General features: G+C 55.0%; 1 protein-coding gene across 2 annotated transcripts; it reads left to right on the top strand.

The window, feature by feature from the left end:
• The first annotated feature begins 377 nt into the window (after positions 1-377).
• EMX1 (empty spiracles homeobox 1) lies at positions 378-17,155 on the top strand. Of its 2 annotated transcripts, none has more exons than XM_004435541.3 (3): positions 378-903; positions 6,739-6,923; positions 16,603-17,155. In XM_004435541.3, the coding sequence occupies exons 1-3, from the start codon at positions 378-380 to the stop codon at positions 16,768-16,770; spliced, it is 879 nt and encodes a 292-aa protein (XP_004435598.1). In that variant the 3' UTR covers positions 16,771-17,155. The 2 variants fall into 2 exon arrangements, with proteins under 2 accessions (XP_004435598.1, XP_087292706.1); XM_087436580.1 differs by having other exon boundaries at positions 439-907; positions 6,743-6,923.
• Positions 17,156-17,820: the final 665 nt, after the last annotated feature.

Genomic DNA, 17,820 nt, shown 5'->3' with positions numbered 1-17,820 from the left:
AGGTGAGCGGCGGCCAATGGGCGAGCGCGGGGCAGGTGCCCGCTAACTCTCGCCGCACGGCGAGGCGGCCGGGGTCGGGCTGGGCAGTGCTGGGAGGACCGGGGGCGGGGGTCGGTCCCGGCTGGACTCGAAAGGGAAGCGGCCGGGCTCAGCCCCCAGGCCGTAGAGGTAGCTCGCAGCATCGCACAGAACCCGCGCCCGTGCCCGCGCCGGGAGCTGCCCGCTCGGCCGCAGAGGCCGGCGTGCCTAGCTGCGCGCGGTGGCCGGACTCCGCGTTCGCTCGCTCGCAAGCCCCTCGCCGCTCCGCGCCAGGCTTGCCGGCAGGGGCTGAGCGCGGGCGGGCGGGCGGGGGAGGTGAGGGGCGCTAGTGTGTGTGCATGTGCCTGGCTGGGTGCACACCCCGCACGGCGGCGGCGCCAGGACGCGGAGCGCTCCCCAGAGCCCGGCTGCCTCGCTCAGCTCTGGCGACCGCGACCATGTTCCAGCCCACAGCCAAGCGCGGCTTTACCATCGAGTCCTTGGTGGCCAAGGACGGTGGCGCCGGCGGGGGCACTGGCGGCGGGGGCGCGGGCTCCCATCCCCTGGCGGCGGCCGCCTCAGAGGAGCCACTCCGGCCCACGGCACTAAATTATCCTCACCCCGGCGCGGCGGAGGCAGCCTTCGTGAGCGGCTTCCCGGCCGCCGCAGCTGCCGCCGCGGGCGCCGGACGCTCGCTCTACGGTGGGCCCGAGCTCGTGTTCCCCGAGGCCATGAACCACCCTGCGCTGACCGTGCACCCGGCGCACCAGCTGGGCGCCTCCCCGCTGCAGCCCCCGCATTCCTTCTTCGGCGCGCAGCACCGGGACCCTCTGCACTTCTACCCCTGGGTCCTGCGGAACCGCTTCTTCGGCCACCGCTTCCAGGGTGAGTGCCCACGTTGTGCCCGCCTAGGCGGCCGGCCGGCGCCCGCGCTGCGGTGGCACGGGGGAGGCTCGGGTGGCGCGCGAGGCTGTTGAGAAGTTGTTGCGAGAAGCTTGCGGGTCCACAGAGGCCGATTCCCAAGGTGGGAAGAGCCGCGCCGGGTCCATCCGTGCTTCCGCCGCGTCAGGTTCTCTCTCAGAGCGCCAGGTTGGGACCTCCAAGCTTTCCCTGGAACGATGAAGGTCAGGACGCCAAACCCGGGCACATCCTTGGAGCCTCTCCTGGTCCTCCCAGCGGCCTGCCTTAATGTCTCCTGGCTGAGCCAGTCCCAGTCCGCAGAACAGCGCCCACCAGGGCCCTCCCTCCGCCCTGGCTGGACCGGGGACCATACTTCGCTCGCACGTTCACCACCAACTCCCAGGGATCCGCCCTCGCTGGCGCGCCCGGGCTGGGGAAAGTCCACCCCGCGTGCCCCGGGTCTGTGGGAAGAAGGGGCAGCAGGGAGGGCAAACTGGAGAGTTAATGTTCAGTGTGGAGTGCTCTGCTGTCTTGGTATGTTTCTCAGCAACCTCGGCCCCACTTCCCCAAGTCACACGCAATAGCAAATCGGCTTCCTCCGCCGTTCGCCGACTCTGGGAGCCCACCTGGCTGCTGGGGGACCGACCGCAATCCTCCCAGGCAGGGGGCGGGGGCAGAGGGCTTTTAAGGTCGTAGGCAGTCCGAGCCCCCTCGTCTGCACCGGGCAATGGGTTTGTTAATGAAGATCCCCCACTGGCCTTACACACACACACACACACACACACACACACACACACACACACGTTTCAATTATCTGACTTTCCCGAAGGAAAGAGAGTTGCATTTCTTGGAGTTTGTTTTCTTCCTTGAATTTGTTGAAGTTTGTTTTTTCTTTTTTCTTTCTTTTTTTTTTTTTCAAGAGTGGCCTTAATTTGTGCAATAATTGCTTTAGTTTCGGATTTTATTTTGTTCGTGTAGACCGGTCCTCAGCGTTGTGAGGTTCCGTGACTCAGAGGTAGGTAACCGGCTTTTAGTGAAACAAATGAAAAGGACACGGCTAGAGCTTAGGCTCCTGAAGCTAATCTGACGGTAAACCGGGTCTACATAGTCAAAGTAAATTGGATGTGTGGCACAATTATCTAGATAATAGAAGAAAAATGATCTCTTGAAGCTCTGGTTATAGCTTCTTTGCTGTTTCACGGAAAGCCACTTTCCCGGGTCCCGATTTGTCAATTTTCTCAGTCCCATCTGGCCAGTGGATACCAGCAGATCCCACAAAATAAGAGAATGTAATTACTTGAACAAGAATTTTTGTGGGCAGACTCGTCTTCCTGGGGATTTCAAAGATTTGCTCAAATCATGTGAAAAAAAAAAAGCTGCTTAGGGTGTCACCCGCTTTGGGCAAGAAACCTGTCAATTAAATTCAATGTTTACTGATAAGATGACGTTTTGTTAAAAATTGAGCAAACCACCTCGGTCCTCCATGGACTCGGTCCTCGGCCTGGGTTTCGAAACCTGGTGCCCACGGGCTGATTTGAGAACCGCGGCTCTTGGTGAACCTTCCGACCGGGCGGCGGAGGGACGGGCGGTTAGGAGGCTCAGAGGAGAGGGTAGAGCCGGTCCCAAACCCTGTGGTTTCCGCTCATCCCGAGATGGCCTCCTCGGCGGCGCTCTCTGCTGCCCACCCCGCGCCCCACGCCCTCCGCGCCGCCTTTCCCGCCTCTGGCCTCGCCCGCGTGGGCTCGGGGCGCCGAGGGCCGGGGGCGCTTCGCGAGAGATCCAGCTCCGGCTCCGAGCATCCTCAGCCGCGCGAGGCCTGATAAATCCTCCCCAAAACCCTCTCGGAAATTGCCGCGGCTCCCAGAGCCATCAGTCCCGCCGGGCACGTTGTCGAGTTGCAAAAACGGTTGGATTTTTCTCTCAAGAACCGTGTCTGGAGGAAGAGATGGAGCCAAGTGTAGCCGCATTTTTGAACTTGGAAATTTGTTGGGCACTGAAGGACTTTTCGAACCCTGAGACGTTTTAGCTTCGGGGCCGGTCATCGTCGCCGCAGATCCATGCGCTCCCGGCGGCCGTGCGCCCTGCGGTCCCACCGGGGCCTCGGAGTTGCGAGCCGAGCCGTCCCAGGCCCTCCGGCGCCGCGTTTTCTAGAGAACCGGGTCTCTGCGATGCTCATTTCAGCCCCGTTTTAATGCAAGAAACGAAACCCTACATGAACGAAAAAGAACATGTCTGTGCTCTGTGCGCAGCGCTTTCCGGCAGCGCGGTCCCGGCGCGCAGGGAAGCGGCTTCTCTGCTGAGAAAGGCGGTGGAAAACGAAAAGTGAGCGCGGGATGGTCGGGACCAGGTGGCGGGACCCCGAAGCCAGAGGCGGCTTTCGAGGCCTGAAGGGGAGGAGCCGGCGGCGAAGGGGAGTTGGCCGCACTTCGGAGCTATTTCCCGGACAACAGGAACTTTCCAGGCTGGGGAGCAGCGTCGGGAGGGGGCCGTGGGAGACCCAGCCCTCTGGGACCGGCGATGGTAATGGGCCGGTGCTTCAAAGGGCGCCTTTGTTCCGGCTGGAGGAGGCAGAATGAGGTTATCTCCGCTGCCTGGCCGGCCTCTCCCTCTCGTAGCCCCAGGCCCCTCCGCCCTGCCATCCGGCCCAGAGCCCCTGGCCGGCCACGGTCTCTCCAGGTGAGACTGCAGCTCCAGCCCCGGATGCTTCGGATCCCTAGCTCCCACCTCCAGCCGCCTCATTCCTGAAGTCTCTAGTTCTAGTTCCCAGCTATTGCCTTGAAGGGGCCCTCAAGGAGTGGCTAGAGAAACGGAGTGGGGTGGGGTTGAATTCCTAGCTCCAGGGAAGGCTAAGCCAGCCCCTTTCCACTTTTCCACCTGTCCTTTTCTGAAACTGACAGCCCACTCTCACAGCCCAGAATGACTGCATCTAAACAGGCCCCACAGGCACCCCAGCCCCAAGCTTGTTCTGCCCTTGTGGGCCAGTTACCAGAAACTGAAGCTGTGGTAGAGATGGTTGAGTTTCCCTCCCCACAGGTCAGAGTGAGAGGGTCCCAGGCACATAAGCACGTAAAGCATCACTCTTGTCCTTACAGAAACATGTAGCTATTGATCAGTTTCTTGGGATGGTTAGTTTTGTACTAAACATCCTCTTTCTTATAGGGAAAAACGTTGCTTCTTTTGGAATCAAATCTGTCATCACTTATCAGCATCTTGAATAATCTTCCTGCCCCCTGCTTCTTTGTGGTTGGGTCAGAAAGGACCCCGATGTTTCTGCACATGCATATGGACATAGACTGCAGGACACACGCTATCCACCCGACAGGACATTACAATGAACTGGGGCCATTCTCTCAGTGAGGCAGACCCTAAGCAACCTAACTTTCCCCTAAAATAGCCAGACTTGAGGCAAAGGGGCATGTGTATGTCAGAAGGACAGAGAAGCTTGTGGCTTCCATCCTCTACTTTGGGTTTATGAAAACAAACACAGAGAACTCCACCACACAAGTGACTGACACACACCACAGAATTACAAAGCAGCTATCAAATCACACACATTGAGGCAGACCGCAGTCCTGCTTTCTCAGTCCTGCACTGCCCTTCACACCTCCGCATCTCATTCCCTCCCACCCATGGGGCCTCTCCACCACACCCGCCTCACTTCTGACCAGCCTGGGCCAGTCGAGCTGCTGAGACCAAACACTGAGAACTCTGGGATGAGCTAGGCTTTCTCTCTCCCTCCCTCTCCACCTCATTTGTCCAGAGGAAACCACTGTTGGGACTTCACCTCGGCTCAGAATGATGTTGTTTTTTGAAACAAATTATTTTAACATCAACAAGAAGTGTTTGCTTCCCACCCACCCCTCCTGCCTTTCTCTGGCCTGTCAACTGGTCCCCACTGGAGACTTTAATCCTTCTTTCTCCTACCCAGATCAGGCTCCTCCTTTCTCTCCCTCTCACCCCTCTCTGCCTGACCATCTCCTCTCCTGATCATCTGTCCCCTCCACCATGACAGGTTACATTTCTCTTCCTTCAGTCTTCAGTTAGGCCTGAGAGCCCTGGGCCTGCCCTCACCTTGAAAGGCCAAATGGGCAAGGTGTCCCCGCTCCATTTCTCTATGATGTGATCCCACTCCCTTTTGTAGCAGCACAGATCCAGCCACTTGAAATGGATAAGGTGACTGGAAGTTAATGACTTCTTCTTGTTGGGGGACTTTATCTCCCCCCAGGCACTAGCCCCTCATTCCTAGGCAACCCTGTTGCACAGAAAACCCCAGCAATAAAGTTCATCTGTGCAGGTGTCCAAAGCCCAGGGACATGGAGAAAGTAATGTCAGGAAGTTTCTACCAGCAGAGGGACATGAACAGTTACCTGGAGAGTTCTAGCAACAGCATCTCAATTATGTGCCCTTGCTTCACTTACAGAGATATTTCCAGAGATGGGAGATCTCAACTGAATTATCCAAACAATTATCTTAAGAATAAAACGGGTCAAATTGAGTCAAACCAGTGGCCATTTGTGAAGAAATTAATTGGATCAGTCAATCTCAACAGCTAACTCTGTCAAAACATCCCGTCTAGGGCTCTGCACTGTTGGTGGGTCAGGTGGACTGTTATATGCCACTGCGTGAGAATCCAGGGGTGACATCAGGGCCGGTTTGAGTCTGTTCCCATGTGCAACCAAGCCAGAGATTGTGTGAGGGCCTGGGGGGGTTTCATTGAGACTGGAGTTGTGGGTGGAAGCTTGTTTCCGCTTTTGTAGTTCCTGACGCCACCACCCCAGCCTCATTCAGCCCAGTGTCAGCCTCCCCTCCTGCGTGTAGGAGCTGAGTCCCCAGGATGGCCAACATTTGCCAAGGGACAGTCATACTCTTTGAAAATCCTGTATGGTAGATGGAAGAAAAAGACAGTAGGGAGGCTGGAACATATATTTACACACGCCCATGCAGAAACCAATATATCTATATCTATATATATTAGAGGGAAAGATGACATCTAGATATTTATACACGTGTTTCTTCAGCACGGTACTATTCAGGGATGAAGCAAGGCCTTTTCCCACCAGAGAGCAGTAAGAGTCTCCTGTGGGGAGAGGGTTTTACCAGAAGGCCTGGGAGGAGAGAAGTGGTGAGGGGGAAGAATAAGCCTGACCTCAGACCTCCAGCTGCTGCCTGGACATTGACCTAGCCGCTAGCCTATTTGTGCCACTTGCAAGGTAGAGCCTGGGCCTGTTGGCAGGACTTTTCAGAGGGCTAGTAGCCTGAGCATTTAGCTGCAAGGCTGGTTTAAGCAGGTGTGAAGGGAGAGTTCCTTGGGTACCTTCTAGTTCCTGAATCTGTGTTTAGAAAGGGGGTGCCTAAGCTTTGCTCTTCCCCTTATCACCTTCCTCACACCCAGCTCTGTCGCTGCTCTTGGTCCACTTTGAGGAAGATATGACGGGACAAGGGGATAAAAAGAGCTAGGGGACTTTTCCCACCCCTTGGCCTCCTGGGTTGCTCCAGGCACTGTGGATTTGGGCTGGTCGGCGCCTCTCCAGGCCTGGGCCCACCTCGGCGCCTCAGCGCTTCCGGCCGGGTAGCTCTCCGAGTGTGGGGAGGTATTGGGGAGGGGAGGGGCCTTACGGAAGGGGAGGCTCAAGGGAAAGGGGAGACGTAGGGGAGGGGTCAAGGACTGGGGAGGGAGCAGAGGCTCGAGGGCGTGAGCGTGCGGGGCGGGAGTGCCGGCCCCGGCCGGCTCCCGCGGGCGCCCGGCGGCCGGGCTGCGCTCACGGCGCCCCTTCTCTCTGTCTGTACCCGCGTGTGTTGCCGTCGGCGGCGCGGCCGCAGCGAGCGACGTGCCCCAGGACGGGCTGCTTCTGCACGGCCCCTTCGCGCGCAAGCCCAAGCGGATCCGCACGGCCTTCTCGCCCTCGCAGCTGCTGCGACTGGAGCGCGCCTTCGAGAAGAACCACTACGTGGTGGGCGCCGAGCGGAAGCAGCTGGCCGGCAGCCTCAGCCTCTCGGAGACGCAGGTAATAATCGCCCCGTCTGCCCGCCGGCCGGTGGCCCGCGCTCCGCCCGGGAGCCCGGGCGGCGGTGGGGGCGGGCGGGTGCAGCGCGGCCGAGTCTCGCCCCAGCCTTCCCCGGAGCTCTCTCCTGCCCGGTTCCGAAAGCCGCCCTGCGGCGTTCCCGCAAAGCCTGTCTTTAGAGCCCCTTCCCTCCGACTGTGTTTAGCCTCGCAGAGGCCGCAGGACCTTATCAAGCACTAAGGACCCGCCAGGAGGTTGGGATCAAACTTTATCCCGAGTCAGCTCCCAAAGCCCAGAGGAGGTGCCAGGGTATCAGGAGGCAGTGGTTGCCTCGGAGCCCCCACGCCGCCGTCACTCCCGGGCCGCACCGGTGACACCGGAGCTGGCTCAGTCCTGTGACTACTGCAGCCCTCCTCCCGCCACTGTTCAGGGGCGCTCACGGTTTTGTGGGCTGACCAGGCCCTTCCCGCCCTAGCTTCGCTGCTGTTCATGGGCAAAGCTGGCTGAGGCCTCGGCGGCCCACCAGCGGATGTGCTGTGGGGGAAAGGCCCACGTGTCCTCAGGCTAGAAAGATCAGAAGCGGAGGAGATTTGCCAGGGAGGGGCCAGCCCTGCTTGGGGTCCGAGGGTGGCACTGATCTCTGCGCAGGCCGGCTGGCAGGGCTCTGAAACCGTGGTGTGTGCGCGCGGGCATCCGAGGGGCCTGGGAATGGTGGGAAAGTGGAATCTGGGTACACAGGGACTCTTCAGTCACCTGAAGGACTGTTGAGTTGGGGAGGGAATAAACTCCAATGGTGTTGGAGGGGTTTGAACTGAGTAAAATTACAATGACAACGTAGTGTTTTTGTAATTGATAAGAAAAAAAAATCTTTAAAGAACTAGATGAGAGTTATAGGGAGGCAGATTTGGGTTTATTGTAAGTACAGGCTTTGCCGTAAGTAAATAAATGCTGCCTGGAAGCGCCTCCTGAGCTCTTGGTCCGCCGGGAGTACGACGTGCTGGAGGGGCTGGCTGCTGCCCTGGAGGCGAATTCAGGGTCTGGATGGGCCTCGGGCGACCTTGCTCCCTTCCTTCCCAGACAACTCCCAGATCTGCAAATGAGAGAGGTCGGCATGCCGGCCCAGCAGCTCCGTCCCCGCCGGCATTGCGTCATCTGCTCCCCTTTCCTGCTGGCCTCGCCCCCTGCTACACCAACACCCTCCACCCTATTCTGAGATGGTGAGAAGGCGCCAGGCGTGGGGTGGGAGAGGCTTCTGGGGTCTCCTGAGGAGCAGTGAGGATAGGAAGAGGGCCAAGTGGGGGAGTCCAAACCCTAACTGCGTCCTCAGCTCCCGGCGGCCGACCTTATCTGCTTGTCCTCCAGTCGCATTTGGTATCTATTGTCGTGCTATCTGTCCGATGCCCCCTTTAATCAATGCATTGCTCCCATCTCCGCTGCAGGACCCCTGCTTTTTCAGATTTGCTAGCTGGGCTGTTCTAAATGCAGAGATAAAGCTTACAAAACAACGGAGTTAATTTTTAAAACATTTTAAAGAGAGATATATTAAAAAAACAAGTTAATAAAATAATACTCTTTTCCCTCCTGGCAAACAGTGTTTTAAAATTGCTGTCTAAAACAAGGTGTCAATTTAAGAATGGTGTTTATAGTTAACTTCATTTAAAAAGCACTAGTTATTACATTTTAATTGTAGATGTGTAAGAAAATGAAACAGTTTATAATCCCACCACCCACAGATTAACATTTGTTGAAATAATGTTACTGTTATTAAACTTTCAAATTTTTTCGCTGAGTGAGAGCATTTTTAATTAACTTTCTTTCAAACGGAATCTAGCTGCCTGTCAATATTTGCTCCTAACAATGCCAGTTAGTACATGTAATGATGGTTTCTTAAATTTTTCATATAAGATGTTTCAAACACATATTTAAAACAAAACCAGATAGAATAATATAACGTACCCAGCTTCACTAACATCAACACATATCTAATCTTGTTCCATCTATAGGTGAGCTGGTTTTAGCATATGGAACAAAAAAAAAATAATAGAACTATGGAAGGTTTGAGCCTGAGAAACCTCCTTGTAGAGGGCTGTCTTTCCCAGGTCTGAGGCTAGGAGACAGACTGGGCAGAGTTCCCCAAGCAGGCAAATACAATTTTAATATTTGCCTCCCTGCTAACTGACTATGTGACCTTGGGTGAGTTACTCACCTTCTCTGAGCTCTGGTTTTCTCATCCAGAAAATAAGTTAAGGATTAAAGGCACCTAATATGCAGTCAAATAATATTAATTCTCATCCCCAGTCTTTCTCTTCCTTTGTTGAAAGTAATATGTCAAGTTAGTGTTACAAAAGACCCAAACCCGGGCTTCCTGACTCTCAGTCCAGTGCTCTTTCTGCCACATCCAGTCTCCATCATCAGAGCTGTCTTTCTGTCCCTCTCATACCTTATCATTTGGACCTGGGCTGTGTAATTAAGTAATTATCTATCTATCTTTCAGTATTTACCAGGCGAGCTTACCTGTCATTTCCAGCTATCAGCTATTTGTCAAGCATCAGTCACCCACGTCAGCCCCCTACCGTCTATTTCTACTGTCGATATCTATATTTGTCTCTCAGAGCTCTGTAATCTGTCCCGCACAGATAGCTGTTTTATATCTAGCCATGTACTTCTGTCTGTTCTCTTTAAACTGCCTCCCCAAAGCTGGGTAATTTATACTTCCTATTTTCTATTAATTATAATCCTCTTCTTCCTAACAATAACTCCTATTTACCCAACTGTTGATTATCTCTTTATCATCTATGCTGTTTTATCTTCTGTGTATCCACCATCCATCTCAAACTTCCATCTCTATAGATCTATTTAGCAACTGACCGGGTATATTCATATGTCTGCTAATGGTTATCTATCATCTCATCAGCTCTGGCTTTGTCTTCTTGCTAGGCCTCAGTTGTTGTATCTGTAAGACTGAATGAAATGAACTCCAGGGTTCTTTCCAGCCCTGACTTCCTGGCTCGTCTATATTCTACTTCTCTGTGTTTCTGTATAATCCCCCCTCCAAGTTCTCAGAGCTCACAGTATATCTTCCACATGTCATAATATGCGTAGGACTTTGCTGTTAATTATCTGCCATGTCCAAATGTCAGTCTGTAGACCTGCTGTATCTATCTCTCAAAGAAATCTTAAAATACAGATTCTCTGGCTCCACTCAGGAGATTCTCTTAGGAGTTCGGGATGGGACCCAAGAGAAGTTTTTAAAACAGTTCTCTGGGTGATTCTGATGAACAACAGGCCTGAGCATCTCAGCTCTGGGAGGCAAAAGCCAAGCCTTCCTATTTCTCACTGTACCCCAGGGCCCAGCTCAGTGACCAGCAAGGAGTAGTTGTTCCATAAACAAGTAGTGAGTGAATGGGCAAATTTCTCTTGACACACATCCATATGTTAACTGTATCAGTCATTTCCCTTGCTCTCTGCTGTCACTGCTCCCTCCCTGTCCCTCTGTTTTCTATCTTTCCCTTGCACTTTCATCTAGATTGTTGATCTAGTTTTATCTACAAGTTCATGGATAAAACTTCTGGGAGGGTTAAGCAAATCAATGTGTGGGTCTTAATCCAGAGCTCAGGGTCTCTCTATGCCCAAAGCTTTAGCATGGAGTGTTGGAGGTGGGCAACCTGAGCTTCTTTGTTGGGGCAGGGCTGTTTGGTTGGGAGTCAGGTATTTGTGCTGGGATGGCTGTGGGCCAATCCAGGAGGGGGAGGGAGGGGCCCTGGGCAAGGGCTGGTTCTCCCTCTGGCTCTAATTACTTGCTCCTCACTGCTGTGGGGCAGCCCTGGAGTCTGTGCGGCATGATGCCCGTCTAAGCTGGTGGCTGGTGGGGCAGACCTGGGCCTGGGTCAGATCAGAGCCGCGAGTGTGAGTGAGCAAGTGTGCATGTGTGTGTAATGGGTATGTGTAACGTGTGTGCCCACAATATGGGGCACATATGGGCTTAGTGTGATTGGTGCCCAAAGATCAGGTGATATGACATGCACACATCAGATGCCAGGAAGCAGTCATACAGCATGGGGCACAGCTTGCGTGATTCTGTGCATGTATGTGACGGGGGCACATTAGTTTTAGGAGGAGTGAGAGAAAGCATTTGGTTGCTCCAGGCTGATGGATTGGTCAGTGTTTCTAGCTGCCCCTCCTGCTCTGAACAGTTCAGCAGGTGTTTGACCTTCCCTGGCTTTGCGTTTAGCTGAGCCATAAGGGAAAAGGGTACAGAAATGTGGTCCTTGGCCTTGGAGATTCCTCGTTTAGTGGTGGGGCGTAAATGCAAAGTGTGCACATTTGCAGGACATGCGCAAGATGAGCAACTGGAGTCCCCTTGAAGTCACAGTTGTGGGGTGAGGAAGGGCGGGGGAGACCTGCATGGGCAGAAGGCTTCCAGGGATGCATAGGATCCTAGGTTGGTGGGAGGGAAGGGGAGGGTTTGAGGCGGGCAGATTAAGACGGAGCAGGAGCTGTCAAGTCTGGCCACCGTCTTGGAGCCAGAGAGTGTGGAGGGAGGTCTTAGGAGGCAGGAGTGTGTGGTCACCTGCCTGTGGGCTTTTTTTCCCCAGGGGCATGGTAAAGAGACTTCTTGGGGTCCCTTCCTGCTCTGGAATGCTCTGCCTTTTGGGGGATGGATGAAAGGGAGATATCCAAGTGACTTGAATTTTAGGGAAAAGTCAAGAGACCTTTGTTACTAGCTCACTGTGTATCCTGAGACGGACTAATCCCTTCTCTAAGTCTTGGCTCTTCTCCAAGAACCTCTGCACCTCTGAAGTTCCAGGAGTCCAGTGGGAGGCAGGAAAGGGCAGGGGAGATATGGGAGACTGGAGTGGTTCTCTGAGGAGCTGGGGCAGGGGCATGGTGAATCTTGTGATGTCTCCCTGAGAGTGAGGGCAGGCATTCAGGATGGTCTGAGAGAAGAGAGAAGAAGGCTTAGGTAGTTAGGGCTATGGTTGATAGGGAGTTGGAGGTGACCTCAGTTTGGTGGGGTGAAGGTTGAACTTAGCATGGCATTGGGCTTGACCTTGAGAATGGGAGCAGCTCACATGATCAAAGGATAGGAAATGGATCCCCAGGGGAGAGGGCAGGGAGGCGAGCAGGCTGAGGGGTGGCTAGATTGATTTCTCCAAGCTTCTATCTAGTCTGAGGACTTTCTCTGTGTCTGAGGATGACAGAATAGGAGGACACAAGCTTAAATTAAAGCAGAAGAGAGAACAGTAGGACATAGGGAGGAACTTCTTGTATTGGGGTTATAAGACTCAAATACCCCTTGAGAGGGGTATTTGAACTTCTTGAGGAGAGGACAGGTTTTCACCTGAAAGTATGCAGTGTCCAGGAGCCACAGACCCTTCTATTTGGAATGGGCTAAGGTTGGGAAGTGGTGGAAAAGAAGGGACCCAGACTTGGTTCATTCAAACAGCAGATTATTCAAAAGAAAAGTCTGAAATATTGGCTGGAGTTGTAGTTTGCTTGTTTGTTAGTTCGTTTGTCCATTCACTCATGCATTAATAATGCGTGCCTTCATTCCTTAATGCATGCATTGGTCAATCCACTAATGTCTTGATGCATTCATTCATTCATTCATCTACAGCAGTTTCACCTTCTTCATCCTGCCTGACTCAAGCTGACCCTTGTCTCCCTCAACAATGGGTCTCCCTCCCCCAGCTTCCCCCTAGAAATGGCTAATCCAGTCTACAACATGGAGAATTAAGAATTGACCCCCTTGTAGAAGTGTCCACTGAACTAAGCCAAAAAAGACCCTATCTCTCCAGCAGTTAGCACTTCCCAAACCCCTTTTCTGATTAGACCTCAGTCCCTCTGCCATTGATTTTCTCCTGTTTTCCAGGTCTGGCCCAGCCACCTCTTGTCTAGAGCGTAGGGCTAGATCACCTCAGCCCAGCTGGCTGAACAGGCCTGGAATATGTCCCCTGGGGCCCCAAAGCCAACGAACACATCACTTTGGTTCTCAAGGTTCCCATCGTCTAGTGAGGAGACAGTTTCGAGCAAATCAGTTAATGCACTGCTGGGGTCACTGTTACTGAGACAGAGAAAAGTGCTAAGGAACTACAGACAGGTGATGGAGCAGGTCCAGTCTAGGAACATCTGAGCAGGGTTTTGAAGGCTAAGTAAGAGTATTCCAGGTGGGGTAATTCAGGCAAAAGCAGAGAATCTTGGAAGGATCTGGCTTTAGAGACGTTTAGTGAGATGGGGACTTGGGAGACCACAAGGAACCTTTCCCCAAACCCAGAGGGCTCAGAGATGGGCGAGGGATTCCTCCAGCCGACATCCCAACTGTGCCTTTGGGGTGTTGTGCGGGTGCTGGGGGAGGCAGGTGCAGAATCAGCGCCGCCTCCTGAAGCGGCTCCCTCAGAGCTGGTGGCCACACTACGTGACCGGGTTCCTTTCTAGGGCCTTTGTCCTCCAAAGAAGGGGCTCTGGGGTGACCCCAGCGTAGCCCAGTTGGGTTGGAGAGGTTATGGGGTGTCACTCTTACCTCCTACTCCACTCAGAGCCCAGTTCCTTTTCTTTTTCCAAGTAAAAAAACCTAGTAATTGTCAGGAATGCATTAAAGAAAAGTCAGAAAGCAGAAAGCAGAAAGAAAAGTCACCCATACTTTGGGCACATTTCCTTCTAGTCTTTTTTCCTCCTGCAGACCGTTTGTTTTTCCATGGTGGTAAGCACACCGTGCCCACACCGTGCATCCTGCCGTCTTCATGATACAGTGAAGTCATAGCTCCCCTGTTAGTACATCTTTGGAAACAGCATCTGGACACTCAGCCCGAGGCTGTTCTCCGGAAGATAGCCAGGCTGCCTGGGGAGAGGTTTACATCCTTGTTTCTAGGGAGCTGCCTCCCTGACCCCGGTTGTCTTTATGGAGGAGATATTCACAATCACCTTTCATCTGTGTGCCAGGAAGCTGCCCCTGGCCTGAAAACAATATCCTGAAGTTCCACCACTGAAGCTTTCCTTCTTTGGGCCAGTGCAGCTGGGCAAGGGGGGCAGGCTGGGTCCATCCCGCTAGAGGCAAGTGTGATTGTCAGAGTCTCTTTCCTGGAAGGAGACCTGGGAGTGTTCGTGGGAGGGAGAAGGTGCAGAAAGGGGCCCTCTGTCCCTGGTGCTGCCCAGGGCTGCCCCGGATCATCCTATCACTAGGTTGGCCATGCTTAGCCTTCCGCCAGCCCCTGGGGCTCTCAGGAATGCCACCCCAGCCTCGTATCCAGGCCTGAGTCACGCACACGCCTTGCACAGGAGGCAGGGCGAGCTCATCCGCCCACTGGCTGGCACAGTCGCAGTGGGCTCCAGGGTGGGGGGCAGGGGCCAGGCTGGCTGCCAAACGGTTGTGCCGAGAGCCACCCAGCGCCCAGCCAGGGCATCTGAAGCCTGCCCTGAAAATGAGGGAAGGAAGCCCTCTTCTTACTCCATCCACCGAGGCCGGGCACCTCTCTCTTCCCATCCCTGGCTGGCTGCTCAGCACAGCACTGAGCCCTGGCTGTCCCCATCCCCATCCTAGTGCTCTGAAATCAAGGGCCAGGGCAGGTGGTGCCAGGAAACCCTGGGCTGGGTAGACTCCACGGAGAGGACGGAGGGGAATGTCTGGGAATGTGAGGGTGGGGCTTGGGCATGAAACTGCTCCCTGGGCCCAGAGGCCAGGCTGCTTTTGGCTGCCACCGCCTGGCTTTATGGCTAAGGCCTGTGCTTGTCGCCCATTCTCAGGGACTAGGGGCTGCACTGGGTCGGCTTTCTGAGGACCACCCTTGGCCCTGCCCGGAGTTCAAGGATCTCCCCTCAGCCATCACTGCTGCTGCCCCAGCCCAGGTGCTCACCGTCATTCCACACACATGACTTACTACTCACCACCTGCGCGGGCACCACGGACCGCCCCAGCTGCAGCTAGCAGCACCCACTTGCTTTTTTGTTTTCCTCCCCAAAGCCCCATTACATAGTCATATATTCTAGTTGTAAGTCCTTCTCGTTCTTCTATGTGAGCTGCTGCCACAGCATGGCAACTGACAGACTGGTGGTGTGGTTCCACAACTGGGAACCCAACCCGCGCTGCCAAAGCAGTGAGAGCACCGAACGTCAACCACTAGGCCATCAGGGCTGGCTCCCACTTGCTTTTAAATGTGCTGTCATTTCCAGGAAACCATCCATGCCTCAAAACCCTGCCCTCTCTGCATCACCTCCCCGCGACCCTCTGGAGCAAAAGCCCAGGAGTGCCCTGGAGCTGCAAGGGCCCCAGAAAGCCTTTCTCCTGTAGATGAGGGAGGTCACCCCAGAGAGGGGGAGGAACTTCTAGCAAAGGATCAGCACCTAGGCCCATCCTGCCAACTCAGGATGGTCTGGTCTGGCTTGGTTCTGCAAGGCCAAGTAAAGAGCTGCGTAGTCAGGAGTTGACAGACAGAGGCTTTCTCCACAGTCCTCAAGCACTGAGACTGGTTGGGGAGCCAGGATGACCCTCTCAGATCATGGACAAGAGCATGTTAAAGGCTGTGTCCTGGACACTGAACAAACGCTGGAGGAGGAGGGAGAAGAGAGGGATGATTAGAGATGGGACTAAATCTGGGGAGGCTTCCTGGAGGAGATGGGCTTAGCATCATAGGCCTGCCCCTCCCTCCAACCCCATCCCCGCAGTCACAGAGGATGTGATTCCCCTTGTCAAGCCTCCCCTTGTCAGGCTCGCACTGCCTGACACAGAACGGAGAGGGGCTTTCTGTGTTTAAAGAGGAGCTTGCTTCTGTCCCCTGGGATTTCTCCCAACTGTTCCTTGTGTGACCTGTTCTCACATCTGGATGGGCTGCAGGGGCCAGTGCTCTGGAGGCAGGAAGTCCAGAGCACTGCCCCAGGTGGGGCCTCAGACACCCCGCTGTCCAAGGAGCGTAAGGCCTCCTTGGTGGATTTCAGACTACCCTGAGGAGCTGGCACCCAAGGGACCAGGGCTCCCCACCCACCCAGCTCTGTCTCTGATGTGGGATGGGGGGAATTCCACCTGGAGCTGCTAAGACAGGGTCCCCTCGTGAAGCAGACTGACCTAGATGGTGCGTGAGGTTAGAGCTTCGAGCGTGGGGTCCATGACCCTAGGAGTGCTCGGGCTGTCCCGGGCCCTGCTCTTGGGGCGGACACCACCTCCTGGTAGGTAGCCATGTCTATTCTGCCTCTCTGTGCTGCAAAGAGCACAGGGTGGCCCAGGGGGCGCGGCCCACGTCAGGCCCTCAGGGAGCCCATGAGGACCCATGTGATGGCTTTGCCTACATTCTCTCATTTACTGGTCCCATCAACCCTGTGAAGGAGTGATTATTATCTCATTTCTAGAAACCAGTAGAGACCCAGGTCAGCGGGCTCCGGAGCCTGGATTCCTTCCCTCTGCTTTGCTGTGGCTATGGGATGGTGGGCAGCTCGACGTCCCCCTCCCCTCCCTCTGTTGAGAGGGCCAGGAAAACTGCCCCTCTCTGGCCCGCGGTGTCCTCTCCAGGCCCCACCTCATTTGCATCTGGAAGAGCGGTGCTCCAGACCATCAGCCAGCACCTGGCCAGAGGGAAGGACCCTGGCCTCAGTTTCTCCATCTGGCTCCCAGCTCAGCCTGAGTACGGAGGCCCCAGGGGCTGCTCTGGGGGCCTCCTGGGTGTTTCTCACCTGTGCCCCTCCCTCCCTGGCCCAGGTGAAGGTGTGGTTCCAGAACCGGAGGACAAAGTACAAGCGGCAGAAGCTGGAGGAAGAGGGACCTGAGTCTGAGCAGAAGAAGAAGGGCTCCCACCACATCAACCGGTGGCGCATCGCCACGAAGCAGGCCAATGGGGAGGACATCGATGTCACCTCCAATGACTAGGGTGGGCAGCCACGATCCCCTGAGGGCAGAGTGCTGCTCGCTCCTGGCCAGGCCCCCCCGTGGGCCCAGCTGGACTCTGGCCACTCCCCGGCCAGCGGCGGGGAGGCCTCAAGTCACAGCCCCCCGGGCTTGGAGCCTGGGGCCACCACCGGCAGAGGGACAAAAATGGACTGGCTGAGGCCTGGACTGCTCGGCCTCCTCCTCGGAGAGCCTGCCTGCGTGCAGGCCGCCATTACTGCAGCATCCCAGCCCCTTTCCATTTCTCTTTCTCCTTTTTGTCTTGATGCATTTCTGTTTAATTTATTTTCCAGACGCCCGCCGTAGTTCTTAGTGAGCCCCTTGTGTCTTCCTTCCCCATGGGAATAATAAAGGTCTCTCTCTTAGTGACACAGAATCCAGCTCCCACCCAGGGCCCATGAGCCTGGAGTGGGAGACTCCAGCACTCGGGGCTAGTGGGGACTTGCAGGACAAGCTTGTTCAAGGCCTGGGAGCCTAGGGTGGGGCCTTGGAGACCCAGTTCATTAACTCCTCTCCTTTGTTGGTGGTCGACCTGGTTTCTAGCTCCAACTCCACAGCAAGAGAAACTGAGGCTAGACATAGGGAAGGACCATCCTGTGTATGAGGGAGGCTATGCTCAGGTCTTTTCAAACTTATTGAGTGGTGGGAATCAGGCCCAGGTGGGTCAGGAGAGAGAGAATGCACACACTTCCCCTTGCTTAGAGACTCTGGTGGCTTCTCCAGTTGAGGAGAAACCAGAGGAAAAGGGGAGTATCGGGGGCTGGGTACAGGGGCACCATTCACAGAGGCCGACAGTCCCAGCCCCAAGTCCTGGCCCCACCAGGATGTCCCTGGAGAACCCCCCGTGCAGATTAGAGCTTCAGAGACAGGGTTGGAAGCTGAGCCTGTAACCTGTCCCCAAGGACTCGGGGCCTCCAGCCTGGGAACAAGCAGCAAGGCAGGGTCCACTAAGCCCTTTAGCTCACCTGCCCTTCAGTTTTTCCACTTATCTCTCCTGCTTGTCACACAGCAAGATTTCCTTCATCCTGAAAA

This window comes from Ceratotherium simum, chromosome 11 (assembly GCF_057802395.1).
Source record: "Ceratotherium simum simum isolate JZ-2026a chromosome 11, ASM5780239v1, whole genome shotgun sequence".
NCBI classification, from domain to species: Eukaryota; Metazoa; Chordata; class Mammalia; order Perissodactyla; family Rhinocerotidae; genus Ceratotherium; species Ceratotherium simum.
This window is presented reverse-complemented; position numbering and strand designations above follow the sequence as displayed.